Raw genomic sequence first — 17724 nt, forward strand, 5'->3', positions numbered from 1 at the left:
AACAACAAAGAAACCTACATATGATTTGTAATACCAACCAGGTAGGATTATATAGTTTAGCCTTTAAATTTATCCATTTGGAAATCATTTTGTCACTGACCCTGTGAAAATAAGGGAAGTACCAATAAATCCTGGTGGATGGAGTATAGGCCCACTTTAGAGAAAAAAATCCTGAGGCATGTATTGTGACTATTAACTTCATTCCATCATTCTACTCAACTTTATCAAACAAATTTGATGAGAAGAAAGCCATACAGAGTCACAGAAACCAAACAGGGAATTTAAAGGTATGGTCTGTCAACAATGTCAGATGCTTGAGACATGAAAATGGATGCGGATTAAGGGGACACTATGGGGATTGGCCAGTAGGCAACAGATGAATTGAGAGTGCAGTCTTATTCCACTGTAAAGGCAGAAGGCAGAGTGCAAGATAACAAGTAGTGGGTGGGTAGTGAGGAACTACAGATGAAGATCGTAGTTAGGATTGGCTATGGGGCCCCTTGTTCATAAGTTATTAAGAATTTCAAAATAGTGGTAGCAGACCATTAAACCAAGCATGAGACCCAGTGCAAGTACACAGTTCACATGACCACAAAGCCCTGTTTGTAGTGCAGTTTTTGGCAAAGCAGGGCAGGCTGGATGTGACAGTTTCTTTCCATCCTTTGAAACAATCCCTGGTGCACATGGTCACTTGACAAGCTGTAAGCAGGAGAGAAAAAATATCTACAGATTATGAGGCAAAACAACTTGGTTTGGTTACCGCATCAGGGCATATCTGGAAAGTCTCACTAATTAAAAGGACGGCAAGCTTTAAAGGTCCAAGTTTTAAAACATGGGTATGACTCTTGTGATGCCAAATAATTTTAATAAACTTAGAGTCTGAAGGAACTTTAGAAAATTATCCAGTATAGTGTCCCATTCTGTATAGGAATCACCTGCACACTCAATACAGAAAACGTCTCTAAGATGTGACCAGTTTGTAAATTCTTAATGACAGTCACCTCACTGATTTTTAACGCAGCATAGTTCACTTTTGGTCAGCTCTCATTTTAGATAATTATTTCTACTATTGAGTCTGAAACATTCTTCCTTTAACTTATACATATTAATACAACTTTTGGCTTTAAAACCATCAAATATTTAAAAACTGCCACCATGTCCCCCCTTAGTCTCACTTTGTCAACTACAGATTATTGGCCCTGTCAGCTCTCTCCCTCTCATCTTTGACCTTCTCTATCTTAAAATATAACCACAAAGGATGAACATGTTATTATGGATATGTCAGCATAATACATTGCCTGGGCTTTATGCAGGAAAATACCACCTAATAGAAATCTCTGGGAATGTGCTATTAATGTGCTTCTTTTTTTCCCCCAGAGATGAAAGGATTTCCTGTAACATCTCTAAAATAATTTTTTAAAAAAGGGGTGAGGGATCCAATATAATTTGCCTCCTCTATGGATGATATTGTGTCAGTTATCTAATGCTGTGTAACAAACCGCCCCTAAAGCATGGTGGTTAAATCAACAACCGTTTTATTTGCTCACGACTCTGCACATCAGCAGTTTGGATTGGATTCAGTTGGGCAGTTCTTCTGCTAGTCTCACTTGGTGTCATTCACAGGACTATAACCAGCTGGTGGCTTGACTGGAGCTGCATGGTCCAAGTTGGGCTCATTTGCACATCTGGTGCTGGTGGTCAGCTGGGGCTGGCTGAACCACTCTCTTCATGTGGTCTCTAATCCTGGAGGAGGTTAGCCCATGTTCTCTCACATGAGAACTCGGAGTAGTTAAGGAGGGAAGGGTAGCTGCATGTACTTGGGCTAGGAATTCTTAGTGTTGAGAACAAAGTATGGCCCTTTTGGAGCTTTTCATATAGAAGAAGCTGTGAACTGAATGATTCCAAGTGTGATGTATCTTATGTACAGGGGTTATTTTTCTTCCTTTCTTTTAAAAAATTACCTAATTTGTATAAATAAAATTCTCTTTTTGGTGTATAGTTCTATGAGTTTTGACAACTATCACCACAATTAAGACACAGAAAGTTGCATCATCTCAAAAAAAGCCCTATGTTTTTCGGTTTTAGTCAACCCTTCTTCTCACACACAATCCCTGGCAACCACTGATCTGTTTCCATTCCTATAGTTTAACATTTTTGCAGAATATCATATAAATGGAATCACAGTATGGAACCTTCTGAGACTGATTTCTTTCACTCATTATAATGTATAGATTCACACAAGTGTTGTGTATTAGAGCTCACTCTTTTTTATTTATAAATAGTCTTTTTCTGTAGGGAGGTACCAGTTTGTTTATCCATTCACCAATTTAAATATATTAGGGTTGTTTCCAGTTTTGTGAAATTATTAAGCTATATAAATATTCATATGCAGATTTTTGTGTGAAAATAAGTGTTCATTGAACTTTGGTAAAATATCTAGGAATGAGATTACTGGGTCATATAAGTATGTGTCTAACTTTTTATAAGAAACTGTAAAACTCTTCTCACAGGTGGTCCCACCTTTTTACATCTCTACCATCAATGTCTGAGAGCTCTGGTTGCATCCTTGCCAGCACTTCATATTATCTTTAAAAAAGTTATTCTGGACGCAGACATAGAGAATGGACTTGAGGACATGGGGAGGGGGAAGGGTAAGCTGGGACGGAGTGAGAGAGTGGCATGGACATATATACACTACCAAATGTAAAATAGCTAGCTAGTGGGAAGCAGCTGCATAGCACAGGGAGATCAGCTCGGTGCTTTGTGACCACCTAGAGGGTGGGATGGAGGGGGAGGGAGGCGCAAGAGGGAAGGGATATGGGTATATATGTATACATATAGCTGAGTCACTTTGTTATACAGCAGAAACTAACACAACATTGTAAAGCAATTATACTCCAAAAAAGATGTTTAAAAAAAAGTTACTGTTAAGTTTGTAGTGGTATCTCTGTAGTTTTAATATGCATTTCCCTAACAATTAAGGATGCTGAGCATCTTTTCATGTGCTATTTGCCATTCATATATCTAATCTGGCAAAATATATGCCTAAATATCTTGCCCATAATTTTACTGGGTTGTTTTCTTATGGTGGAATTTTGACAGTTCTGTTCATATTCTGAATACAAGTCCTTTGTCAGATATGTGATTAACAAATTTTTTTTCATTCTTCTAACAGCATCTTTTTTAAAGCAGTCTTAAATTTTGATGAAGTACAATTTATCAATTTTTGCTTCTATGGATTGAACTTTTGGTGTTGTATCTGAGAATTCTTTGCCTAACCCAAGATCATGAAGACTTTTTTCTTATGTTTTCTTTTAGAAGTGTTACAGTTTTATTTATTTTTGGCCATACCATGCAGCTTGCGGGATCTTAGTTCCCCGACCAGGGATCGAACCCAGGCCCTGGCAGTGAAAGTGCTGTGTCCTAACCACTGGATCGCCAGGGAATTCCTAGTTTTATGTTTTAATTTAGGTCTATGATCCATTTGGAATTTTTGTTTAAGGTGTGAGGGATGAGTCAAGGTTCATTTGCATTTAGATATGTAATTGTTCTAGGACCATTGGTTTATAAAGATCATCCTTTCATTAAATAGCCTCTACACTTTCATAAAAAATCGATTCAACATATTTTTTCTGAATCAGTTTCCAATGATTATGTTCCTACCCTTTTGCCAACAGCACACTATCTTGATTACTGTAGCTTTACAGTAATTCTTGAAATCAAGAGGTATAAGTCCAACTTTATTCTTCTTAAAATTGTTTGGACCAATCTAGTCTCTTTGCCTTTTAGTATAAGTTTTAGAATCAGCTTGTTGTTATCTACAGAAAAATTCTCCTGGGTTTTGATTTGGATTTTGTTGAATCTATAAATCAATTCAGGGAGAAGTGACATCTTGAGAATACTGAGTCTTCCAATCGAGAAAGAAGTATATCCCTCCATTTATTTATGTTGTCTTTCTTTTACAATGCTTTTGTAGTTTTCAGCATACAGAGCCTGCACATATTTCATTAGATTAATAGCTAAGTATTTCATTTTTTGGTGCTACTCTAAATGGTACTGTTTGAAAAATTCTGAACTCCAATTGTTCGTTGGTATTATATAGAAATATAATTTTTATATATTGATCTTGTATTCCAAGATTTTGCTAATATCACTTATTCATTTCTAAAAGCCTTTTTTCTTGGTTGATTCCTTGGAATTTTATATATAGAAATCATGTTATCTGTGACTAGAGACAATTTCAGTTCATGTTGTCCAATCTGGATACCTTTTATTTATTTTTCTTGTATTATTGTACCTACTGGCTGGACTGTCTAGAACAATGATGAATTGAAATGGTAAGAGTGGACATCCTTGTCTTGCTCCCAGTTTTAAAGGAAAAACATTCCACCTTTCACTAATAAGTATGATGTTGTCTATAGTTTATTGTTATTATTATTTTTAAAATGCCCTTTATCAAACTGAGGAAGTTTCCTTCAATTCCTAGTTTGCTGAAGTAGTTTTATTTTTGTTTTTGAATCGTGAAAGGATGTTGAATTTTGTCAAATGATTTTTCTGTACCTATTGAGATGATCATGATTTTTCCTTTTATTTGATTAATATGGTGAATTGATAGATTTTCCATTTTTGGACCAGCCTTGCATATATACACTTGATCATATATATTATGTTTTTCAAAACAATTTTGTCTAGTTTTGGTATTAATGCAATGCTGGCATCAAAAAATGAGCTGAGAAGTATTCTATTTTTTTCTATAGTCTGAAAATGTGTGTAGAATTGTTATTATTTCTTCCTTAAATATTTGGTAGAATTCACCCTATAGGCCTGAAGATTTCTTTGCTGGAAGGTTTTAAACTATGAATTCAGTGTCTTTAATTGAATTTAGATGTAGGACAATTTAGGTTACCTATTTTTTTCTTGAGAGTATTTTGGTAGTGTCTTTCAAGGAATTGGTTCATTTCTTCTGTGTCTTCAATAAATAGTCTGCTGACCCAGGACCTGGTACAGAGTGGAAACTGATGGATGTTGGTGGAATAAATGGATGGCTGAATGCCTAAGCATAGCATTGGGGAAGGAGGAAGCAATATTCTCTGTTTCCCAGAGGAAACCTGTCATTCTCAGAAACACAAAAGGACTATCACAATTAACTATACATGTACTACATTCCAGGCTCTATGTGAAGAGCCAGGATTACATGAATCATCTCGTCTTATTGCTCCCAAGAATCTTATGAGGAAGATATACTATCTCCATTTTATAATCAAGAAAAGCAACACTTTAGTTTTCACATACATTTAAAGAAGTCACACACGAAGCTAGTTAAGTGAAGCTTAAAATCCAAATCCATGTTCATTTCTTAAACCTCTTTAAAAAACCTTCTTAGTGGTTCTGCAGCTCCAGTGATAAATATTTGCGTATATTCATATTCTCTCTCCCCTCACTCCATCCTTTCCTGTGTCTGTGGGTTAGGAGTCTGGACCTGGCTTAGCTGGGGCTTTTGCAAAGTTGCGATCAAGGTGTTGGCTAGGACTGGGTTTTCATCTGAGACTTGACCTGGAAGGATCCACTTTCAAATCAGGTTGTTTGGAAAACTGACTTCTTGCAGCTCTAGGATTCACAGCAGCCAGCTTCTTCAAAGATACCAATGGAGGTGGAGGTAGGGAGAAGGAAGGAGGGACTATTGAGCAAATCTACTAGCAAGGTGGAGTCTTATGCAATGTAACATAACTATGGTATTGACATCCCATCACCTTTGCCATATTCTATTGGTTACCATGATTCCCATTTCCTGGTATTCACACACTGTGTAAACCCTGTATCTTGAGGGTGGGTTGCAACTGTAACTTGTTTGTAGCCAATCGTGACTTGCAACCATATAGGTCCCTTTACTCTCCCCTCCATGTTATAGTTGTCATATATATTACATCTACCTAACATTTAAAACCCCAACAAGCATTATAATTTTTGCTTTCAATTGTTATAAACATATTAAAGAATGTGGGAAAAGTAGTCTATTATTATCTAGATAACTCCCACCTATTGCTCTTTTTCCTGTGGTATCATTTATCTTCAACTTGAAGAACTTCTACTCAATCTATCCAGTGGATCTTTTTAATTTCAGATTTTTTATTTTGAAAATTTCTGCTTGGTGTAATTTTTCTTCTTTGTAGAGAACATCTATCCTACTGTTGGTTTCAAGAATATTTATCACTACTTCATGGAGCATAGCTCTTCAAAATCTCTGATAATTTCAATATCTTGGTTATTTTAGTGTTGGCATCTGTTGTCTTTTCCCTTAAGAAGTGGTCTCGTTTTTTTGCCTCTTTGTTTACCAAGTAATTTTGAATTGTATCTTGGATATTTTAATTTGAATATTATGTCATGAGCCTCTGGGTCCTATTAAAATCCTCCAGAGATTTTTTTTTTAAGCAGGCAATCATCCTGATTAGATTGAACTAATTTTGCCTTACTTTCTCTGGAAGTGTTCCAATATCAGTTCAGTTTCAAAACCTTTGGTATGTTGCTTTGGGGCTCTCTTACACATGTATATCTCAGGAATTAGCCTGGGACTTAGGCAGTGGTTTCTTTAGTTTAGTTCTCTGCTATTACTATTATTCTGGTGGCTGAACTGGTTCAGTTTGCTTTGTGATCAGGAACAAATTATCAACCTCCCTGCATTTTAGATTCCCTTGTTATAGGAGCAGGGAATGACAGATGAACAGAGTTAGAAGGAAACATGAAGAGAGACTTCAGATTGTCACACTGTCTTCTGTAGAGTAATATATTTTCTTTCAAAAGCAGAATGATGATGGAAGAGTAAACTGGAAGAGTAAATGAGAGTGGAAATAGGACTTACTAAGAAAAACTACAAAAAAGGTGAAAATCCATTTTGACACATACTGCTGAAGCTTTCAAGTACAAGCAGGAAAATTGTTCATGTTGAAAATAAAGAACTACCCTCTTCAACATTGGTTCAATCAAGCTTTCCCACCCACAATTTCTAGGCCAAGAACCCACCACATAAGGGAGAAGAGAGAGGTTGAAGAAAAATCTACATATTGCATAAAATAAAATGGTAAAACTATTATACTTTCATGTATCTTGGTAATTTATTATTTTCAAAAGGAAGATATTACTTTTAAAGAAAATTATCTCTATCCTCCTGATCCTGATTACAAAGTCACTTACTTGGATACCAGAATTAAACACTGCAGCATACAATTTCATTATCTTATCAGAATGAAAACAATTCACTAGAAAACCATAGTATATGGCTGTGAGGGTAACTCAAAGATATATGCATTCCCATGCACTGATATAAGTTGAAAACATATGGTCCTTTCTAAATGGAGTTTTTATTTCCCAGGGCTTCAGTTTAATACATTTACCTCTATACAATCTCCACAGCAGATCCTCTAGTTCTCATAAATTCTAGCAATTCCAAAAAAGCTTCACAAGATTTTGTTAAAATCTGATTTGACCGATTTATGAAACGTAAGTTATTTTAATTACCCAGCTAAAAACCAGAGACATGAAAAGTACTAAGAGAAGTCCTTTCCCAGTGGAAATACTCTATGCCACACTTTTTTGGTTATTGGAAATTAGTGAAATTGATCATTTTCCATGTTTTCCCTCAAGTTGTCTCTTTGCTGGCTCAAAGTCAACCCATAACCTCCTTTTGTAAAAATCATTAATTTATAAGGATGGTAAAAGGCTACATAATCACCCATTTCACAAATACAACACAGTATGAGACTAATCACTTAGAATTCCTTAAAAATACTAATTCTTCAGCCCAAAAAAGATCTACTGAACCAAAATCTCAGGGACATTTTTTCATAAACTTTTTTTTCTTGAAAAACAGGCTCCTAAATTGATGGTCATTCAAATTGGGAATCAACTAAGAATCAAAAGATATGGCTTATATTCTACTCCTGGTTCTAATTATTTCAATGTTTGGCTTCTTTGGTTTCTTCATCTGAAAAAATGAAGGGGTTAGCAACGGATTCTTAAGGTCCTCTTAGCTCCAACACCTTATAAAGATGTATCTTTATAAGAAGAGGAGAGTAGATCACAAACACACACAGAAGAAAGACGACGTGAGACAGAGGGAGAAGATGACCATCAACAAAGCCAACAAGAAAGGCCTCAGAAGAAATCAACTCTACTGACACATCAATCTTGGACTTTTAGCCTCTGCAACTGAAGAAATATATTTCTGTTGTTTAAGCCACTCAGTCTGTGGTATTTGTTACGGCAGCCCTAGCAAACTCATTCAATGAGTTATCTAGGATGCCTAAAATTATGCAGACTCCTGAGCTGCCCTCAGACTGAGTGAATTAATTTCTGGGGGTTGGTCCAGAAATCTGCTCTTTTTTTTTTTTTTTAAATTTATTTATTTACGGCTGTAAATAAATAAATCGCGGTGCGCGGGCCTCTCACTATCGCGGCCTCTCTTGTTGTGGAGCACAGGCTCCAGACGCGCAGGCTCAGTAGTTGTGGCTCACGGGCCTAGTTGCTCCGCGGCATGTGGGATCTTCCAGACCAGGGCTCGAACCCGTGTCCCCTGCATTGGCAGGCAGACTCTCAACCACTGCGCCACCAGGGAAGCCCGAGAAATCTGCTCTTTTAAAACACATCACAATAAAGTTTACTACACACAATAAAGTTTGTGAAATACTTCTCTGAAATCTACTGTAATATCAACTGTTAACTGATGCATAGATTACAAAAGATCGACCTATCTATCTCTTATTCTCAAGGGCCTCACAATTAAGTTAGTCCAAATACAGATAAGCAACAAGAGACTCAAGAGCTCTAATTTGTTACCATCTCAAATGTTAAGAATGAATTCTTGCAATCTAAAAGAAATGCAGTTCTTAATATAGGACACTTAAAGAAATGGACTCTTGAAGATAGTGAGGCAAAGTGGTTGACTGCAATAAAGTGAAAGGAATGAACAGGGAGAAAGAAATCAAAGCCCAGGGCCTGACTAAGGTGGAGAGTCTAATAGAAGGCCACCAACACATTGAGCTGGGAGAAACAACAGGAAAAGAGCCACAAAAACTGCAGAAATTGAAATTGATGAAACCATAAAACGGCCCTCACAGTTTAAATAGGTGTTAGACAATATGTGCAGAGGATGGGAAACTATAAAAAGTGTTCCAGCAGTTGAAAAAAAGAGAACCAAATAGAACTTCTAGGACTGAAAAATACAACCAAAATTAAAAACAAAATGGATGGATTTAATAGTAAGTATGTACGAAACAGATGAAGAGAAGTAAAGTAGAATATGTGTCAGAAGAAATTATACAGTATAAATCCTGACAAGACAAAAACAATTGGAAAATACAGAAGAGAGGGTGATAAATATGGAAGGCAGAGTAAGTCTGCCACGTGTAATGAGAATCCTCCTATAAGAAAAGAGAAGGGGGATATAGGCAATATGTGAAGGAGTAATGAACTAACAAAAGGCACAAATCTAGATTCAAAGAGCTGAACAAATCCTAAACAGGATTAACAAGAGAAATCCATACCCAGACACATAATTATACCACATACAACGTAAGCAGATAATTGCTTTAAAGATGCAATATTTAGCTTGACAGTTGACTCAAGAGCCAGAGAGGAAGTCGTAAGAGAGTAGAAAAATATTTCCAACATGTTGAAAGATAATAAAGGCCAAATTAGAATTCTACATTGAGCAAACATACCTCTGCAGAATGAGAGCAAAATAAAGATATTTTCAGACAAAGAAATCATGAGCAAGTATGCTACCAGTGGACTGTCACAAAATGAAATTCTAGAGGAAATATTTCAGGTAGAAAGAAATTGATCCCAGATGGTAAGCCTGAGGCACAAAGGAGAATAAAGAGTAAAGAAAGTGATATATATGTGTGTGTGTAAATATAAACATTGGCTATATAAGAAAATAATAAAGTCTATAGAATTAAAAGACGTTGAAGTACTTGACAATGGAATTAAAATGCAAAAATAAAATATATGACCATAGTATGCAAGCTGCTAGTTAGATAGTTGTTCTAGTTATTACATCTGGGTAACAAATAATCCCCAAACTAAGTTGCATGAACAATCCATGTTCACAGATTCTGTGGGGCTGGAAGTTGGCAAGGCACAGCAGGGATGGCTTGTCTCTGCTCCATGAAGTCTGGGGCCTGGAATCACTTGAAAACTTGCTTACTCATGTCTGACACCTGATGCTGACTGTAGGTTAGCAGTTTCTCTTACAGTTTCTCTGTAGGTCTCAGTTTCTCTCCTGGGGGCTAGTTTAGGCCTCCTCACAACATGGTATCTGGATTACAAGGGTGAGCTTTCCAGGAGGGAAAGAGCAAGCAAAAGAGATTGAGAGCCAGCCATGCAGATGCCATATAATCTTTTATGATCTAACCTTGAAGTTGTACAATTACAAACGCTGCATTCTGTTGTACTAGTTGAGGTAGTCATAAATTCTTGTTTCAAAGTAAGTGGAAACATTCTGTTGCTTGATGGTGGTTGCGGGGTGGCAAGCTTCTAGAAAAGCATGTGAGACTACAAATATCGCTGTGGCTGTCTTTGGAAATTATAATCTTCCAAAATGTAAAGATAATGATTAACTTTAGTCTGACTTAATCTGAATATGCATGTTGTAATATAGGGTAATCATCAAAAGATAAAAGCCACTAGAGTAGTAAAGAAAAAAATGTGTATAGTTCAGGAAAAGAGAAACCATATTATTTATATTAAGAAAGAATTTAACATAAGGAATTGGTTAAACAGGTTTTGTGAGAAGTCAAAATGTCGGCAAGGGACACAACTATTAAAGGGAAGAAAGTAGGATTATTAGAACCTGGAAACCTAGAACAGATACCCTGCAGAGAGCCAGAAAAAAGGTAGAGCCTGGGAACCAACCACAACTACTGGGAGAAAAGCCATTGCTGAGGTGATGCTGGTGATCAGGAAGCAAATGGCAATAGTCAAAGTCTCTTCTCCCGTTCTCCAGCTTTCCAGTCTCCTTCTAGTGCCCCCTATTTGTGGAACCTAAAGGAAGCTAGATGGTGAAGGAGAAATATAGTTTGCAAAGTTCCAGAATACAGAAGGGTGTCTAGAATTGAGAGACAGTTAATAATTGGCATAAATGGAATTAAAAAACAAAAGTAAATACAAATTTAAAAAGGCAAGAAAATAGAGAAAAAGAATCATAGAACAAGCTAGACAAAAAACAAACCCCCATAAAATAAAATGGCAGACATAAATCTATTAGTCATTATGTTAAATGTAAATAGCTTTAGTGTTCCAATTAAAAGACAAAGAATATCAAATTGGATTTTAAAAAAAAACCCAAATCCAAACTCTATGTTGGTAATGAAGGAACACTCTCCTAAAAAACCCAAGAGTTGAAGAGGAACAACCCCTAATGAAAAATGGAAAATAAAGGCTGAAAATGAATGAGGTAAGCATCTACCACAAGAAATTAGAAACAAGAACAATAAAAACTCCAAACAAAATAGAAAAAATAAGTAATACTGATAAAAGCAGAAATTAATGAAACAGAAAACAAACAGAGAGAGGATTAACAAAACCAAAATTTGGATCTTAGAAAAAACAAATCACTGTCCCTATTTAAAGATTATGTAGACTATCCAAAAGAATTTGCAAATAACTTACAAGCATCATTAGAGTTTAGTAAGTTTCCAGATACAGAAGCAATACAAAGATATCAATTACACTTTACACATAATCAACAGGAAATAAAGTGGGCTGAGTAATTTGGATTTAACATTCTCACTTGAGAATATTTAGAAATATTTCAAATATATTTGAAAAAGTATTGGATGATGTTAGAAAGCTAAGTTAGTGAATAATTATCAAGTTAATATCTGAGACAAAATAGAAATTCATAAAGGAAATGAATTCTTCATTTGTGACCACTTGTACCCTGGGAGATTTTGCAGATTTTTAAGAGGCTACTGAGAAGCTGAGCAGAGCTAAGGGACTTGAGATTCAAAGGTAGAATGTAGTGCCAGCCAAGAGGTGGAGGCACTAGCTCTGGTAACACAAATCCACACTTAGTAAGCCTGAAGAGTTTTTGAAGTAAGGATTAACAGGAAGTAAGGGCACTAGTACAGTTAGCTCAGCTCTGAGTCACATGGATGACTCAGAAAATCTCAGTTTCTGAAATTGGGTCAAAATGTTCCTGAATTACTAGTGCCCAAGTGCCTAGTAGAGCAGATACAAAAACTCTGTGGAGGATGAAAATGTCTTATTGGGCATCAAATTGCAGTTGATCTTTGAACAACATGGGAATTAGGGCACCAACCCTCTGCACAGTTGAAAATCTACTTATGACTTTACAGTCAGTCCTCCGTAACCGAAGTTCCGTTTCCACAAATCATATAATACTGTAGTATGTAGTATTTAGTGAAAAAAAAATCCACACGTAAGTGGACCCAGGCAGTTCAAATTTGTGTTGTTCAAGGGTCAACTATATTTCTACAAGCAAGCTTTCAAATACAATATTGGCATACAATTAAAGATAACCACACATACAAGGATACAAGATAAATAAGAATTAGCAGAAACAAAAATATAAAGAGAGACCCCAGGAGAGCTTCAGATTTGGGAATTATTAAACACAGACTATAAAATAATCATGCTTTTCATGTCCAGGTAGGTAAAAGATATAAAATTTCAGCAGGACAATTAGAAGCTGCAAAGTGATAGATTTGCATGTTTGAAATTAGAAATTTGAGAACTGAAAATACAAAGGGCTAAAAATAACCAAGACACTTTTACAGAACAATAAGTTGGGAGGACTTGTTCTGCCAAATATCAAAAACAATATATCAGCTATCGTGATGAAGAAGTATACCATCACACGGATAGAAAAGAAGGAACAAGAAATCCAGCAAGAGACATATACATATATGGATATAACATATGACTTTGGTGGCACTGCAGAAAAGAACGGACTTCAGTAAATGGTGGTGAGACACTTCCTAGCATACACAAAATTAATTCCTCTTGAATTAAAGACTTAAAATGGGAAAGTTAAAATTAAAGCTTTAGAAGACAATATAGAGGAGTATCTTCATGACTTTGTGGCTCTAGAGAACAATTATTTTAAAACTCACAAAAAAATCTAGCTTTAAAACAAAAAATTGACACTTCTCAGTACCTGACCATTAACAAATTCTTTTTATCAAAGAGCATCATAAAGAGAGGGAAAGGCAAGCCAGGGTGGGAAAAAATATTTGCAATTATATAGCCAACTAAGAACAGGATTTATAAAGATCTTTTATGAATCAAGGAGGAAAAAAAATCTGCCAACACAACCAAAAAATGGACAAAAGAATTGAAAAGTCACTTCACAAAAAAGAAAGAGTGGCCAACAAACATATAAAAAGGTGCTTAATTTCAAGAGTAATTAGGGAAATGCAGAGTAAAACTTCAACGAGATATAACTGCACATCCAACAGATGGGCAAAATTAAAAAAAAAAAAAAAATCTGTTAACACCAGAGATGAGGAAAGTGGGAAAACACGACATCTCTATTGCTCAGGAAAAACTCTGTTATTACCTAATAAAATTTAAGACGTGACTATCCTATGACCAAAGAATTCCATTCCTAGGCACATATACCTTAGTTACACTAGGCAATACATAAAATAATGTTCATTGTGGAACTGTGATTACCCACCCCCCAAACATCCCAATTGTCCACAGTCAATAGAATGAATAAATAGTTGTATATTAACGCAAAGGTAAAATTATACATAAATGACTATGAATGAAGTATTGTTACAAGCAACCACATGGATGAATCCCATGTTGAATGAAAGAAGCAGCCACAAATGAACGTATTGATTCTATTTACATAAAGTTCAAAAACAACAAAAGTAAACTGTATGTATTGTTTAGGTACATACATAGGTGGTAACACTATAAATAAAAACAAAGACACAGTTATCACAAAAGGTAGAAAAGTGCTAACTGCTAGAGGGTATGTGTGGGGAAGCTGGTTGTGATTGGGAAGGGACCACAAGGGAAGTTTCTGGGCTGCTGTCAATGTTCTATTGATTTGAGAGCTGGTTATACAAGTAGTTACTTTAAAATTATTCCTTAAACTGTGTATTTGTATTTTATATACTCTTTTGAATATATACATATACACACACATACATATATGTATATATATATGAATATATATTTCTTAAATAGACAAAGCTAAGACAAGGCAAGACAAAAATGAACAAATTACCTACTGATTACTTCCTGTGACCCCCAAGATTGCAACTTCCTGATTTGTTTTGAATTTGTTAAAAGTAAAATAGTTAAGCCCATACCTAATGACTGTATACTAAATGGTTATATATTTACAATCATAATGAATTTTTGATAATATTCATTGCAGTTGAAAGGATTATTAGGTCAAGAGAATATTTTCCCTCAAGATCTCAAGAGAATAATTTTCTTTCTGTCTTCATTTTACTAATTATAAAATAGTGGACTCTAAACACTGCTGACGTTTTTATGTCTCATCACTGGCACCACCAGGGAGTGCCATGACACATAAAAAATAAAAATAAAGATACACATCTACATCCAAGTTCTTTGGGACAATTTAGAGGAACTTATAGATGTGTAACATACTGCTCTGAACTCTAAAAAGGAATGGACTTTGGAAATCTCCAACCAACAGTCTGGGATTTACCAGATCTTCTAGGTTTTACAATTTCTCAATTGTTTTAAAAGAATTTCCAGGAGCTAAAAGCACTTTGAAGTAATGTCTCTCCACATCCAGTGAGTGTTCTATCTCCATGATTGCAAAACTTGAAAGCTAGGAAACACCAAAGCAACACTACTCACAAAATGAATAATAAAATTGGAATCTCTGGAGTCAGCTATGGAACAGGATTTACAAAGATATTGTCAAATTTCTTAATTTATTTTTAATAAGTAAAAAATCACTCAGTGGTACCATACAAAATCAAATCATTAATTTTTGCACCTGGTATTTCAATCACCAGCACTGATCTCATGGTACAGAAATAAAACAGATAATGAAAAAAACCGTCATTAAATTCACGCTGGTTTTCCAACCTAGTAGAACTATACAGAAGAAACTAATGGCAATAACCGTTACAGAAAAAAAAGCAATGACAATATGGTTTCAGATTTAATCACAAAATGAACTTAATCCTTACTGATTTTATTTATATCTGCTAAAGCACTGATCTCAATAAATAAGAATTGATAGCACGGTTCTGTTCTAAATTTACTTCTGAAGAGATGTGGAGATTTAGATCAAATATAAGCAAGCTACTAGATCATAGTTGAGAATTATTGAATGGCTACCTGGAAAATATCAGTTATTGTCATAGAGCACAAAACAAAAAAGTGGGAACAGACTTCTTATAGGAAAGTGCTTTTAACTGCTGCTAGCCTCTAAAGTTCCAAGCCATAGAGCTTTGATATTCCTGGATTCAATTTTAAGTAATATTAATTTTAAGCATTATATTTGCAATATACACGATGGGAGAGGGTAGGATATGATGAACCAAAATTAACTGCTTATTTCAAAGGTAGCCATTTCCTTTAAACTCATCCTGTCCACTTATCCTCACCTCCAACGCAGACTACCCTTTATTCATACAAATTCACCCTCCACTCCTAAATATATTTTCCCAATTGGATGATACTTTTACAAAAGAATGAAACAATACAGCTGGTTGACCAAGTAACTTAAACTATTTGTAAGTGGAATAAAAGGAAAGTTAAGTAGAGAATATAAAAATATACCAAATTGGAGTAATACTGATGTGAATCTAGTTTTTAATTTATCAAAGTACCTATTAATGGTTTGAACAGAAGAGCAGAAGAAAAGCAGCTAGAGGGAAATGACTTTCTGTGGTTACAAAATGCCAATTGCTTTAGAATGCATGACAGCCCTGGAAATAAAAGAAACACTTGCTGTTTTCACTGAGTTTACAGTGTTGAGTACACTTTATGTTATTTTAATGAAAGCATTTCTATGAACATATGCAATAGCTCATATCAGAAAACAGAAAGTTTCTATCAATAAAGACCTAAAAAAATAAATTTTTATCTTTGTCAACTCCCTTTCTGGGAATGTAGAATTAAATAATACATTTCCCTTTAAAATAAAATATTAATTTATGATTATTTTTTCTGTCCATTAGGCTGCTGGAAGAAAAAAAATCAAGACTAAACTAGTGATAATTTTGTAATTTCTACTTTTCATCTACTTCTAAGGACACTCCCTTTACAAAACCTTTTAGTCTTATATACTATGACAATCAGGTTTAGAGTTCCAAATAAATAAAATAGCCACACTAGAAGGCATACTAAAGAATCAAATAACTAGCCATATTTATCTGTTCACATTCATGGATTCTCTAAGCGGGTTGTCAGAGTCCATATGCTATTGTTAACATTTAGTCCCAGTTAACACCTGTCATCTGATGTGCTTGCTCATGACTTACAACACTGATGCTATCAGCAAAAGATCCTGATTTTAGGGAGACAGTGATATAACAAACTCTGGTTAAATCAGCAGAGGTAGCATGTCAGTAAACTGTAACTTTTAAAGTTTTAAGAGTAACCACTCTTCATCCACTGCTACCATCCCTGCTCCATTGGTGTTAAATTCAAAGCCTCATCATGAGAGGTACAGGGAGCCAAACACTGTTTGTATAGAAAAATGGGCCTCAAATACTAAACAAAAAGAAATTCATAAAATGGGATTAAACTTTTTGGATAGTTGCATTTGTTATTTTCAATTTCTTGATCTTTTATTTCTTCTGGTCTTAGATACATATTTTTTTCCTTCTTTTCATCCAAAGAGGTTAATACACAATTTTTTGGTAAGCATTATAAAACAGCATTCCAGTTCGAAGTTGCTTGTGAGCACATCCACATATGAAGCACTACACGTGTATACTATGCTTCAAAATGCTTTACAATTCTTCACTGTAGTTTTTTACTGATGTTTCCCTTAAATCAAGCTTCATCAAAGAGAAATCCATAGCATTATGAGCTGACTCTTTAAGCTCCTGAATAAGTGCATTCTTTCCAAAATCAAGTAGTCCTAAATTTAAGACAACTTCTGTTAATCAGTGTCATGACTAAAGTAGTATCTTACTGGAGGTCCAGGTAAATCTTCATCTCCATCAGTATCTGGAGCAAATGACACAGTAAGATCCACATATTTCTTTTCAGTAGAAGGTTTCACAAGTTTATGCATTCTAAGGAAAAATAAGCAAGGAAAAATAATTTGGTAAATTCTGTAAAATGAAAGAGTGATTTGGTGATAATGTTGTCCGAAGAATCTGGGCTTGTTTAAATTTATTTTTAAATCTAATAATTCACCTGCTTTCATATAATTATTTTCTTTACTAAAAGCTCTAAAATCAAGACATTCTTTTACCTAACAGTTAATCAATTTTTACCTTTGCTGGTAATGATAAGGAATACAGACCACTTATTTAAAAACAAAAACAAAAAACTCCACAGAAAAAAACCTAAAATGTGAGATATGCTTTTAAAAAATGAATATATCAAATATAGATCCCTGCCCTTGTGAATGAAGCTTATATTGGTGGGAGGGGAGAGACAATAAATAATACAGTAACTGTTAGACAGTGATAAATACTATGAGAAAGAGGAAAAGTAGAGCAGCATAAAAGGGATTAGGCATGCTAGGCT

The 17724-nt window shown here is 35.0% G+C and overlaps 1 protein-coding gene across 5 annotated transcripts in view; it reads right to left on the reverse strand.

Moving 5' to 3' along the window:
- Nucleotides 1-36: 36 nt before the first annotated feature.
- The window catches only part of UBA6 (ubiquitin like modifier activating enzyme 6), a 94949-nt gene continuing 77261 nt past the window's right edge, over nt 37-17724 (reverse strand). For 4 of the 5 annotated variants that reach the window (XM_019928097.3, XM_019928099.3, XM_019928101.3 and 1 more), the window contains one exon: nt 14924-17264. In XM_019928097.3, the coding sequence (XP_019783656.1) occupies nt 17129-17264 (136 nt within the window). In that variant the 3' untranslated portion in view covers nt 14924-17128. Of the gene's footprint in view, nt 700-14923; nt 17265-17724 lie in introns of those variants that run through there. The other variant, XM_019928098.3, reaches the window with a different exon arrangement.

The sequence above is a fragment of the Tursiops truncatus genome, chromosome 5, assembly GCF_011762595.2.
Source record: "Tursiops truncatus isolate mTurTru1 chromosome 5, mTurTru1.mat.Y, whole genome shotgun sequence".
NCBI classification, from domain to species: domain Eukaryota; kingdom Metazoa; phylum Chordata; class Mammalia; order Artiodactyla; family Delphinidae; genus Tursiops; species Tursiops truncatus.